Source organism: Hippopotamus amphibius, chromosome 3 (assembly GCF_030028045.1).
Source record: "Hippopotamus amphibius kiboko isolate mHipAmp2 chromosome 3, mHipAmp2.hap2, whole genome shotgun sequence".
Lineage (NCBI taxonomy): Eukaryota > Metazoa > Chordata > Mammalia > Artiodactyla > Hippopotamidae > Hippopotamus > Hippopotamus amphibius.
In genome coordinates, this window is record NC_080188.1 from 17,179,901 (window position 1) to 17,193,065 (window position 13,165).

Here is a 13,165-nt window from a genome sequence, read left to right on the forward strand (position 1 = left end):
CGGGCGCATCCCGGCGCAAAGGGGCGCCGCGCGCGTAGCCGCCGCCACGCTGACCTCCCGCTCCCGCCCGCTCCTGCCCGCTCCTGCGCGGAGCCCCAGCAGCCAGCGGAGGCGGACGCCCGGAGGGGCAGGAGGCGGCGGCCAGCGGGGTCCGAGGGTCCGTATGGCCGCTCTCCGCCGGCCGGCGCTGTGCGCCACGGAGCTCGCCCGCGTCGCCTCGGGCTGGGAGCGGCTCTGAGCCGCGCCGCCTGCGGGGATCGACCCAGCCGTTCCGCGGAGCCGCGGGCAGGAACCCGAGGAGCAGGAGTCGGCGGCTGTTCCTCGCTGAGGGCGATGTGGCCGGCCGGCGCGGGCACCAGGCTGCCCTGTCCCCGGGACTCTGCGCTCCGGCGGGCGGCTTTCTCTGGGAACCTCACCGCCCTGCCTTCTCACCTCGTGCCAGCCGGCCGCAGCGTCCGGGTCTTCATCAGCGCCAACCCTGAAGGTAAGTCCCTCGCCTGCGCTTGTCCGTCTGTCCTTCTGTCCGTCTGCGCGGCGGGAGCCAGAGAGAGAGGCATGGCACAGCCGGGTGCGCCGTGCGTCCTCCGCGCTCCCTTTCTCTAATACCGAGGCTGTCCTGAGCGCGTGGGACTTTCATTTGAATCACTTTCCTTCTTCCCTCTCTCATTCCTTCTGCCTGCTGACTTCCCCTAGGACACCCCTTTCTCGCCCCCTGGGTTATTTTCCCCGGTCGGTCTAAGAAATGTCCGAGGTATTAACAGACGCTTCTGGAAGCTTCATCCTGCTGCTCCCCACCCCCACCCCGTTTTTCTTCCCTTCAGCGGCTTTTTCTCCGGGGTTATCATAAAACGTAAATAGTAGATCCTCTCCCAATCTTGGCTCCGCGGCACATTCCTGAATGGGGGCTCCCTCCTTTGCCCCATGTTCGGGCCAGACGAAGTGAGAGCGTGGAGTTCCCTGAGGCTCGCCTCTTGCGGGTGTGCTAGTGGTACCCTTTGCCTTCGGAGCTAAGGAGACCCTTGTGAACCCAAGATCCGCGGAGATCGAGGGGAAACGCTCTGCGCAGTCCCGAAGCAGGCTGGCGCTCAGCCGAGCACTGGTTTCCGAGGTGGAGCGTTCAGGATGAGCTCATCTCTACAGTCGGGTCTTGGGCTAGATCGCCCCAGTCTAGAACTTGGCCTTCTCAGTCGTGTTCCTGCTAAAGGCTGGGCACCTGGTAGCTGCAAAATGAAAACTTGTTGATTTATTGTATTCACAAACCACATCGGCTGAGCGCTGGTGGTCAATGTCTGCTCATCCCCACCTTTCAATTCTCAGTCCTGAATGTTGTTAACTTTCATTCCCCGTAAGTGAAGAAAAAGTAGGATGAATTTGACTTGGGCTGGATAAAACTGTAAGAATTGCTCTTTTCTAGAAAAACGTTTGGCCCTAAGATGAGTTTATAGGAGACTGAAATAGACGTGTGCGATCGGAAATTTACTTGTGCCGCGCTGTAACAAGCTTGGGGTCTGACAAAGAAGTAAAACGAAAAAAGAAAGTTAATAATCATTGGATAGAATCATCATTTGAAAACCCAAAGCTCTGGTTGCTTGTGAAAAGTATTCAGAGGACCAATAAAAATTGGTTTTCTTTTAAAAAAAAGTATTGTTTCAAAAAAACACTAGCAGAAATTTCAGGTAAAATTCACCTTATGACAACGGGATTGGGAAAAGAACAAGATAACCCACCGTGATTAGCATTGAAGGGGTATATACTTTTGACGGAGGGCATGACTGTCTTTTTATCAGTTAACTCAGATTCACTGAACTTAGTAATTAAGGAGGCTTTTCGGAAGTTGCAGTACATTCTTTAAAATTCCTTTCATCTGAAATATGTCTTACAGGATTTTTTCACTGAAATCTGGATAAAGAAAACTATGGAGCTGTGCAGCCGGTTGAAAGACCTAAGGAAGTTTGCCACCTAAGTTTTCAGTGTTTTTAAAAATGTTGCTAGAACAGTTTTAGAACATTTGAGAGAATTTAATTTTCCTGAGCTAAAAGAAACCTCATGAGATGTGTTCAAGTCTGCTGATGTAAAACCAGCTAAATAACACTTTAAACAAGTTGTTTTTAAAATACAGGGGAAAATCTGTTAATATCATAAGTAGTTTATTTTTCTTTAAATTTGTGATTTCTGGGATAAAAATCAGTGACAATGAATTTATATCAAGTCAGCTTCATATTGAATTAATGTTCAGGATTAATGTCATTTTTCTTAAGCCTGTACATGTGATTCTATAAAGTCTCCAGTTTCTTGAAATACAGTAGAAGCTTTAGCATATATTAATCTTAGGACAACAAACAAGAGGGGGTGGGCAGATCGTGTGTCCAGTCACTGAGCTGGGCAGCTTGCATATTGATCTTAAAAGACCAGAAATGTGAATCTTACCTGAGAAATCGCAGTAGGGGCAGGACTTCAAGTTTTATCCCAAATGGAGAGCCGAGGGTATGTTAAATAGGAAAGATGGAGATGGGTATTTTTTTAGAGCCTGAACATGAAGCTTTGCAATCTCCGTAAACGCTCAGTCAGACAGCACTTTACCGCAAGATCTTTATGGATATGACTAAGGAAGCAAATGACTGTGTTTTGGTGCCAGCAAATATTAGATTGTTGGCCAATACTCAAGAGCCTCTACACTGTCAAACTGAGACAAAGAATATTATCTCGTGCTTTCCTTTACAAGTGGAAATCCAATTTATGCCCTAAATAAAAGCTTCTCTGTGTAGAACTCATGGCAGTACTTTTAAGAAACCAGTAAGGGTCTCCCTTAGATTGCTTTACAAGGCTTATATGGAATTTTGCTATCAGTAATTAAGATAATACATGTCTTTAGGACATAGATTAGCTCATTCAGTATTTCAGTTTTCATCCTCAAACCCTGTGAGGATAGCTGACCAGAGGATGTTCTCCCTATAGATGATAAAACTGAGGCACCAGGTTAATCTAGTAGCCTGAACTCATGCAGCAGAATGAAACAAGCTAGAGCCTGCAGAGGCTTCAAAACATCTCTCTTGGTACTCTTTTTGGCCCAGTCTAGGTTCTTGCCTGATTTCCATAAATGTCTTACACCAGATGGTCAAGAAAATCAGCTGGCTGTAGTCAACAATGCTGGCCTTCCTGTTGAAGCCTGACAGCCACAAGAAGCTGAGTAGCAGGAAGGGGCCATGGCTCCCCTGACCCACTTCACCCCCATGAAAAGGTAGCCATAGGAGCATTCAAGGAAACGTCACGATTTTCTAAACTCTAATGGACACATTCCTATTCAAAAGTATATCTACATCTGACCTGTCTCCACTGTATGATAGACTCTGGAGAAGAGCCAGTGTGGAGGAGGCAGTCACTGTCCCCGATTCTCTTACGTGGATAGGCCTTGGACTTCATCTAGTCCCACTTCCCACCAGTGTAGCAGTCCCATCTGTGGCATCTTTATTAATCCTTGGAATTTTTCTAGTCACTTAACCACTGTCTCTCTGCCAGAACGGCACTTATACCTCCTTGGAACAGTGGTTCTAAAACACGTAATAAAATTCTCCACTGTGATTAGCCTGAATTGAATTGTCCATGAAAATGTGGAGCCTGCACAGTTCTCTCCCTATGATTGAAACTGAGAGGGCCTGTTAAATAATATTCCTGTTTTCTGCTTCAGTTCTTACCCAAGGCTCCTTTTCTTATAAGGACACTAATCTCACCTTGGGGACTCCACTTTCATCATCTCCTCTAAACCTGATTTTACCTCCCAAAGGCCCCACCTCCAAACATGATCACATTGGGGGTTGGGGCTTTAACATATGAACGAGGGGGGGGGGGGCGGGCAAATGTTCAATCCGTAACATTCTGCCTCTGACCCCCCAAAATTCATGTCCTCCTTGCATGCCAAATACATTTATTTTATCCCAACAACTGTAAAAGTCTTGTCTTGTTATAGCATCAGCTGTGAAGTCTAAAGCCCAAAGTCTCTTCTACATAATATGTGGGTGAGACTCCAGATAGGATTCATCCTGAAGCAAAATTCCCCTCTCGCTGTGACGCTGTAAGATAAGGTATGTGCTTCCAAAGTACAGTGAGGGACAGGCATTGGTTAAAGTTTTTCATTCCAAAAGTAATGAGAAAACTGGAAAAATTGGAAGGAAGAAAGGGATGAAGGGTTCCAAGCAAGTCCAAAACCTAGCAAGGCAAATACCATTAGGTTTTAAGGCGCTAGAATAATCCTTTTTGATTTGATGCTCTGCCTTCTGGACCTGCTGGGGTGGCAGTCTCACCTTTGTGGCTCTGCAGGGAGGGAGTCACCCATCGAGGCTCCGGGAGGCCCTGCCCCCAAGGCTTTAGGTAGAGGCCATCTCCCCTGTTGAAGCCCAGGTGATGCCCTCCCCCAACTTTGAAACCAAGGAGGCAGCCCAGATAATCTCTGAATCTTTGAGGTCATTCTTCCTTTGTCTTAAAGAATAATACATGTTCACAGGCAATAGACCTGTGTTTCTAGTCCTGTAGGACCTAAGATATCTGACAGCCTTTCTTTCTGTCATCCTGTCTCCTCCAGTTCACATTGGCTGTTTTTCTGCTTTGGGTGGGGCTGGTGCCGCGGGGAAGAGGGTGGGCGGAGGTAGTCCATGGTTCACACCCATACTCATTTCTTTACCAAATGGTGGTGACCAACTCCTTACTGTTCTTTTCAGAACAAACCTCCACATGTTCTTCGCAATATGAATAGGCTGAGAGCTTTCAAGATAATCAAGTTCTGCTTCCTTTTTGCTTAATAATTATTTCTTCAATTCATCTCTTTTTCTCCTTTTACTGTATACAGGAGAAACCAAGCCACTCCTGCAATACTTTCTAAGAAATCTCCTCAGCTGAATATCCAGTTTCATTGGTTCTAAATTCTACCTTTCACAGAACACTAAAACACTGTTCAGCCAGTTCTTTGCTACTCTGTCACTTTTTCTCCATTGTCCAGTAACATGTTTCTCATTTCTGTCGGAGAGTCACCAGAAGGCCTTTGTCATTCATAGTGTGGTCATGATTGTTTATGTATTCTCCGAGAAGCTGTCTCTCCAGCTCTCCTCTTTTCTTTCTGAGCTCTCACCAGGGTTGCCTTTAAAGTCCCTTCGTGGCATCCTTGGCTTTTTCTAGCACGCACCTCAAAACTCTTCCAGCCTTTGCCCAGTTCCAGAGCTGTTTCTCCATTCTTAGATATTCGTTACAGCAGCACCCCACTTCTTGGTACCAAAATCTGTCTTAATTTCCTAGAGCTGCCATAACACATTACCACAGATTGGGCTTTAAACAACAGAAATCTACAGTCTTATGATTCTGGAGCCTAGAGCCTGAAACCAAGGTGTTAGCAGGGCTGTGCTCCCACTGAAAGCTCTAGGGAAGAAACTTTCTCTGCCTCTTCCTACTTTCATGCCAATCCTTGGTGTCCGTGGGCTTGTGGCTTTATCACTGCCGTCTCCGCCTTGTCCTCAGATGGTAGAGAGAGAACTCTTGTGTCTCTTCTTCTAAGGACAGTAATTCCACCATAGGGTCCCACCCTCATGACCTCATCTAAACCTAATTATCTCCCAGTGGCTTTACTGCAGAATATCACATTGGCGATTAGGACTTCAACATGTGAATGTGGGGGGATACAACCCTTCAGTCCATAATAGGTAAAGTCTAAAGCTGAAGAGAGACCAAAATATTGCCTTTATTACTAATAAAAGCTAAAGCAAGCCAGTACTCCTTATCTGTGACCCTTCAGGCCAGATGTGATTTTGCAGTTTCACATTTTTTAGGTTTAGGGGGAAAGTGGTGCGTATACTGTTTATTATTATTAATATCCGAGAACCAGATATGAATATGTTTATAGGAAAACATGACTAAGTCAGGGCTGTACAGTAGAACTTTCTGCAGTACTGAGGGTTTTCACCTGCATTATCCTCTGTGAGCACACTAGTTACGTATGGCTGTTGAGCTTTTGAAACGTGGCTAGTATGACAAAGAATCTGAATTTTTTAATATCATTTCGTAGTAATCGTCTTAAATTTAAACAGACTTGGCTACTGTATTGGACACAAAGCTCTAGGTGGGGGTAATAAGGACTGTAAGTGGCTTCATGTCCTTCAGGGTCAGGTTTTGCCACCCGGGACTCAGGTTACTTCAGGTTTTACTGCCAGATAAATTGGGGAAAAAATCTGTTTTTACACTTGGGGGATTTTTTAATTGCAGGTAAGGGCTGTGGATCTTTATTGGGGAACATGGCTTTTAACTTTAGGCAAGTGAGTTTCCCAGTACTGAACCTCAGAATCATGCAGACTTACCTTCCCTGTCACATCAGCAGTGGACAAAGTCTAGACCCCACCTCATGGACAGAGTTAACCCCTTTAAAATTTAAGACATAGAGGAGCCGGGAAGAATGACAGGTTTACTTACAAGAGAAAAGAAGGGACTGGGCTATTTGTGCTCAGATTTTCCTTCCAAATGCATCCATCAGATAGACACTTGTCCCCTGAGGAATAAGTGCCAGCCCTGTCCAGGGCTACGGGTGGATCCCTCTGTGTGTCAAGAGACATCTGGAGTGGAGAAAAAAGATAGTGCTAATGCCTTTTTTGCCTTTTTCCCTCAGACACACACACACACACACACACACACACACACACACACACACACACACACACACACACACACACACACACACACGTTTATGCACTGATCATCTCTGAAGATTGTGCACTTTTGTCCACAATGTTAATAATCAGATGTTGATTCCCGCTTAAATTTTTTACTAATCTTTGCATCTTCTCTTTCTTCTCCATTCCTTTGGAGTCTCAGTAGGAAAGCTTATTCTCAAATTGGCAGAAGCCACAGTAACAAGAGAGAGAGATTCCCTACAGTTGCTGCAACCAGTGGCCGTGGGCTTTAGCTTGTGCTCCCAGACGAGAGGCAGAACAGTGTGCGTTAAGAAATGCACAAGAAGCCTGTGAACATTCTTCACCACAGTTCTTCTTACCTTTCCTGCAGTGCTCATTCCCAAGCTCCCTATTTTCTCATTGTTTTTTATGAGTCATTGGAAGAAATACAGTTAAGTGCAGTAAGAAGCACATATATATATACTCTTTGGATACTCCAAGAACATCTTTCAAAGTTAAGAGTCTTAAGCATATGGTGAACTACTATTTTACGATAAATGCACACAGGACATTCATGAGTTTTAAAAGAAATGTTTTAAAATTTTAGTGGTTGAATATTCGAGTCCTTCCGCAAATATTATTCAGGCAGGAGAGAATATTAGATACAAGTACAGACTTGAGAGCAAGACTAGCAAGGTTTGACTCCTCCTCAGTCTGCCATGTAATGCAGTGGTTTCTTAAGTTATTTAACTTCTTTGTTCTCGGTTTCATAATCTCTAAAAGAGGACAGTAGCACCTGCCTCACAGGGTTATAAGATTAACTAAGCTAATGGAACAGCTAATAGAATAACTAAAGCACTTAGAACAGTGCTGGACACTTAGTAAACATCGTTTGCTATTATTATCCTTAGTCTGTGTATCACTTTCCGCTGTGATCCAGACCCTGTGCAGGTGTGGATACGCTGAGAGGAACAAGGCATTTCCTGCCCTCAAGGAATGCCGTCTGCGGAGGCGTCAGCTAGAACTCAGTAGTAAAAACAAAAACCATTCCAGATACTTTAGGGAACTAGAAGTTCCCTCCAAAACATTGCAAGCATTGGAGGAGTGAAGGTCAGAGGCATTTAGGTCACATTGCCAAAGCTGTCACCCAGAGGGCAGGGAAATGTAGAGGCCACTGCCGGGGTCACAGCTCTCATGGGGTAGCTGGCTGGCTTCTTCAAGCACACGCATCTGCTAAACCCGCGTGTCCAGATCTCATACAGGTCATCTCTCTAGCAGAACACCGTTGCATTTGGAACCAGGCAACAAGTAGGACTAGGAACCTCCAGGCTCCCAGCCCCTACACCACAAGGGAGAGAGTGAAAGAAGTTGTAACAAATGCTCACCCCCAAGAAACAGTGTGTGGCCTGGGGCCCGGGGTGGGGGTGTAGTGGGAGGGAAGACACATTTGCTTATTCAACCTGCAGGTATTCACGAAGCACGCACTCCATGTGGGTGCTGTGCTGGTGCTTAGAATTCAGCAGTAATAAAACAGGCCAGGTCTCTGCTCTCACAGAGTTTACATGAATCATAAATTATATGTGCTGGGCACTGAGCTAAAATATGAGCAGAGCATTAAAGAGACACTGAGGAGGAGTAAGCCAGCTTGGGGCTGAGAACTAGGGGTTGGGACGGCTTCCCAGAGGAAGGGGTAGAGCCAGGGTGTAGAAACGGTTCTACACGATAATTGAATGTGAGTCAAAGAGATGGTGAGATCGCTACAGGGAATAGAGAGGGATAATCTTGGTTATTCAACACAGAGCTTTTATCCTTTTGAATGAGCAGAGCTGATGGTATCGTTTGTCCCTTGAAATCGGCTCATTTAGAATGACATTTAAGAAAGTATGGCTTGGACCACATAGGTATTTTGTGTCCAAATAGGTCATGACTTTATGGTTTAATAAATCATCTACCAATCTTTAAAAATTCTTGTTACACCATAGCAATGATGCTCTTTGCTGTCTTAAAGGGTGTCTGCAAGTTTGCATCTTGTTTCAGTTGTCTGTTGCCGTGTATCAACTCGCCTCAAAACTCAGTGACTTAAACCAGCGATTTACCATTTCTCACTCCTGTGTCCGGCTCCTCTGTGCTCCTCCATGAGGGCTCACTCACTCCAGCTTTTTCTCCTCATTTAGGATTCATTGTAGGGGATTGGCTTCCCTAGAGGAAAAAAATGGAAGCCGCCAGGCCTCTTCGGGCCTGGGCTTGGAAGTCCCAGAATGTCACTTTCCCTAACCATGTCCTGTCTACGGGAGTCATTAAGGTGAGCCTGGAGTCAAAGGGAGGGGAAGTAGACCCCGTCTCACGATGTGAGGCGAGGCATGTGTTTGCAGGGAGGGGAGGATTTCTTGATGCTTAACTATGAAAGCGACTGAAACCCCCAGTTATACTGTGTGGTGTCTTTGGCTTGTCTTGGTCATAATTTGATTAAATGAGATAATGCATGAAAATGTGATAAACGGATAGCCTGACACATAGCAAGTGCTCAACGAGCGTTACTAGTAATAGTAGTTGTTGTGATGATGATGATGGAGTTGTTGAGGCTTGACAGTGACTCTATAAATTATACCCTTCTAGACCCTCCCAAATTCTGAACTGAGGGGAAAAAAGACCAAAGAGTTTACAGATAGGAAATGAAATCACCACCACTTTTGCTGATAAAGATAACAGAGGAGGCTTTTGTGCGTTCCTCACACTGAACACCGGAATGAGACAATCTTCCACCCCCACCACTGGCAGCGGGGCTGCGGAGGGTGGGATGGAGGGTCTGCTCGGGTAAACATGGAGCCTGGAGCACAGCCATGCTCTCTGTGGACGGACAGGTCAGTTCCGCAGGGGAGGGGCGAGCAGGTGGGTTGAGCTTGCCTGGTTTATCCTTCCCACATTTTCCAGTCAAATGAGTCACCCTTTAACTTCCCACCTGAGTTCTAGGGAGGGTAAGTGAGGCAGTAAGGAGAGTCCAGGAGTCTTCTGCTCCAGAAGAACCTTCCAACTGGGGGAAGAAGGGGCTTCTCCCTTAGCACAAATATTCACTTATTTCGATTTTAACATTTGTACGTGGTGGAAGCCTTCAGTTTTCAGGATCATTTAAATTAGATATCTGGTTTGACATAACCCAGATTACATCACAGTGAAATCTCTTAATACAAAGGAGACAGTGAGCTATAGGGTGTTTCATACCTTATATATAAAAGCAGAAATTACATGCAAATGTTCATATCAGAATACTTTTATAGGATAAGTACTTAGCATGGCTTTGGGAAAAGTCACTTTATTGCTGTGGAAATAATTTGTTTTAAACCACTGAGTTTTGTGGTACCTTGACGTCACAAAAGGCAACTCAAAAGAAAAAAGTACAAACTCACAGACACCTTTTAAAATGGCAAATGATAGAATTCCTACGGAGTAATAGGAACTCAGGTACAAAGCAGTTGGGTTTGATAAAGTGAGCAGACAGTGCTTTTCAACTCAGAAAATTCCTTTAAGTCTTGTTCTTAATGGTCATATGATTTAAATAAAAGTAAAAGTTACAGTAGACGGCTCACAAGAATACACAGGTGCTGAGTTATGTACAATCTAAAAGACAATGTGATATTAACTGAAAGATTCCTTTGTGTAATGTCCTCAGAGCTTTAGTTTCCTTCATACTTTTGTGGTAATTAAATAGAATTCATTCTATAAGCTAAAGTGTGTTGAGTTGTATAATTAGAAAAAAGGTTTATGTGATGCTAAGTTAATGAAAGGATAAAAAACTGCAGCTTTGGATGCAATTCAAAGGGGGCAATACCTACTTCCAATGAAATACTTCCTTGAAATCTCATTTCCAATCCAGAATATTTCAAAGACTTTAACATGGAAACACTCAAAACAGAGAGCAAAGCCCAGATGTCAGGTGTCTTATTCCAAGAGTGATTACAGAATCTACCTCAGAAATGAAATCACAACATCGAAAGGGTGTTCTTCATAATGCTTAATCTGATCCATTATGTAAAGTGTCATTCAGAGAGATTCTTGCCACTGACTATATTTTCTTCAGGTTTTATTTTGAGCATCAGCTGCAATATTTACCAGATTGACATTATATACACCAAACTCCTAACTGATTGGTGTGGAGAGTTACGAAGGAAGTAAGAGATACTGATACATACTGCTACCTTTATTTTCTTAGACTCATCCATCTAGGAGGCGGGACCAACACAACTGCCAAAAATATCAGTACTAACACCGGCTGTGAGAGGGATGTTTATGTGCAAAGGTCAATTGGAATAATTGGAATCAAACTATCATCTCTGATATCCCAGGCAGACATGAGTTGGTCAAATTTAGTTAAAAGGGAAAGGCCAAGATGTATCAAATCTGAGAAAGAGACCTCTCCACTGTAGTGGAGTGGCCAGCGGGGAAACGGGTCCAGCTGCAGCTGATGAGAACCAGTCTCTCTGCTGAGAGCACTGCAAAGAAGACAGGAAAATAAAAGTTCTCTCTTAAGCCCAGGGTCACTCTCTTCGGAAGCCCAAATAATCTATATAGAGAATCAACTATAATAACAATAAAAGGAACATGTAGGGAAAATGTAAAAAATCCAAACCTTCCTGCCTCTGAGAAGCTACCATTTGTAGGTATATATCTGCAAACTTGTGAGGGATGACTGCATTCATAAAACAGGAATTTCACAATTTAATCAAATCACTCTGAACTAGAAAATCTTATAAAATGTGAGGCTATTGTCACATGGCCCCGAAATTTTTTGGCACACCTCCCATTGACAGGTGGAATCTATGACTTCTCTCCTTGAATCTGGGCTCTCTGACTGGTTTTGGCCAATGGGATACAGAAGAAATGGAACAGCATCTGTTTCTGGGCCCAGGCTTCTAGGAATTGGTCACTTCATTTTCTGTCTTTGAAACACTTGTTCTTCAGACCCCAGCCACCCTTGGAAAGATCACTTAAGAGAAGTGAGCGGTAGCACCACGTTGCCAGCAAGAAGGAGCTATCTTGGAAGATCTCCACCCTGCTTTCCATGCCACCCCACCCCTGCACCCTCCCAACACAGAGTCCTCCCAGCTGACAGACGTTGTATGGAGCAGAAACCCCTTCCCCACCAAACCCCGGCCAAACTGCAGATCTAAGAGAAGAATGAATGATCATTGTTTTAAGCCAGTGATTTTTATTTGTCATGCAGTGATAAGTAGAAGTAAAATGAAACAAATGCACTGTAGTGTGGACTGGCTAAGGTGAAAGAATTTGGCAGGGGGGAGGGGGGAGCAGATCTGGAGTTGCATCCAGAGATTTGTTATAATCTTGGGAAAGCATTTAATTTCCTCAAGCTTCTGAATGTTGAGCATAATGTTGGGTTGACCAAAAAGTTCATTTGGGTTTTTTCCATAGCATCTTACAGAATAGTAACAACTACCTTACAGGGCTAGCATGAGGAATAAATGAATTATACATAAGCACCTAAGGCAATGCCTGAAAGATAGGGAGGACCTCAGCATTCTAGATCAGAATTTGCTAAAAGCCCTCGGCAGTACAGAAAAGAAGAGGTATAAGGTTACAAGGGAATGAGAGTTACTTGGATAACTGCATTTTTGTAAATTGTGGCGTGAAATGGGTCATTATTCCCAAATTATGCCACCTATATAATCGTGTACGCTTTTAGCTAGAGGGGATGATGTTAAACAGAGTATTTTTTAAATGTTGGTTTAACACATAAATATAAATTCAGCCCAAATTATGAGGTTATTAAGTTAATAAGTTCTATCTTTAAATAATAAAGCAGCCACACTTTGTAACTTATTTTCAAAAAACATTATCTGGCAAAAAAAACCTCTTTTGAAACCAGAGGTAGCAAGCAGATTTCAATAAAATGACATTCAGAGAGAAAAAAAGTTAGCACTTTCTCCTTTTAATGTAAGATATGCTAAAATCTTATACTAAAAATCGTCATTTCTTTCACACATTGAGTCCCTTTAATGTTGCTTTAAATCTACATGAGGGTTCATAGGTCATTTTTTTTAACTCCTGTTAATCTTTTAGACCTTGATGCACAGTTTGCTTGCCACAGATGTTCCAGAGAGCATGTGGTGCCCACATTTGTGTAGGAAGGACCACTCTTGTTAAAAAATGAGCAGCTGTCTTTATCCAGGAAAGATTTCAATGCACATCTCATGTATGATTGAAAACTGTCTCATTCCAAGTGGCCACTGTGGTAGGATGGCCCAACCCTTATGTAAGTTGATCATTCTTGTGTGCCTGGAATGGTTATTGTAAGCCCACATTATACTGAGGAATTAATGTAGATGTTCCTGTCGATGTTTGGGGTGGAGAAGACTAGAGAGGAGGCATGAAGAGAAGGGAGGAGATGGAGTTCTTGGGTGAATCAGTGTATAAATACAGCCAGGGGTAGATGGATGATAACTTGAATCTGGAAAGGGTTAATTCATCTGATCACTGATTCTACCCTGTAACGATGAGAGTAGAATGGA

At 44.0% G+C, this 13,165-nt stretch overlaps 1 protein-coding gene across 1 annotated transcript in view; it reads left to right on the forward strand.

Moving 5' to 3' along the window:
• The first annotated feature begins 257 nt into the window (after positions 1–257).
• The window catches only part of LOC130849456 (NACHT and WD repeat domain-containing protein 2-like), a 101,465-nt gene continuing 88,557 nt past the window's right edge, over positions 258–13,165 (forward strand). The window contains exon 1 of the mRNA XM_057728349.1: positions 258–484. Within this exon, the coding sequence (XP_057584332.1) occupies positions 334–484 (151 nt within the window). The 5' untranslated portion in view covers positions 258–333. The remainder of the gene's footprint in view (positions 485–13,165) is intronic.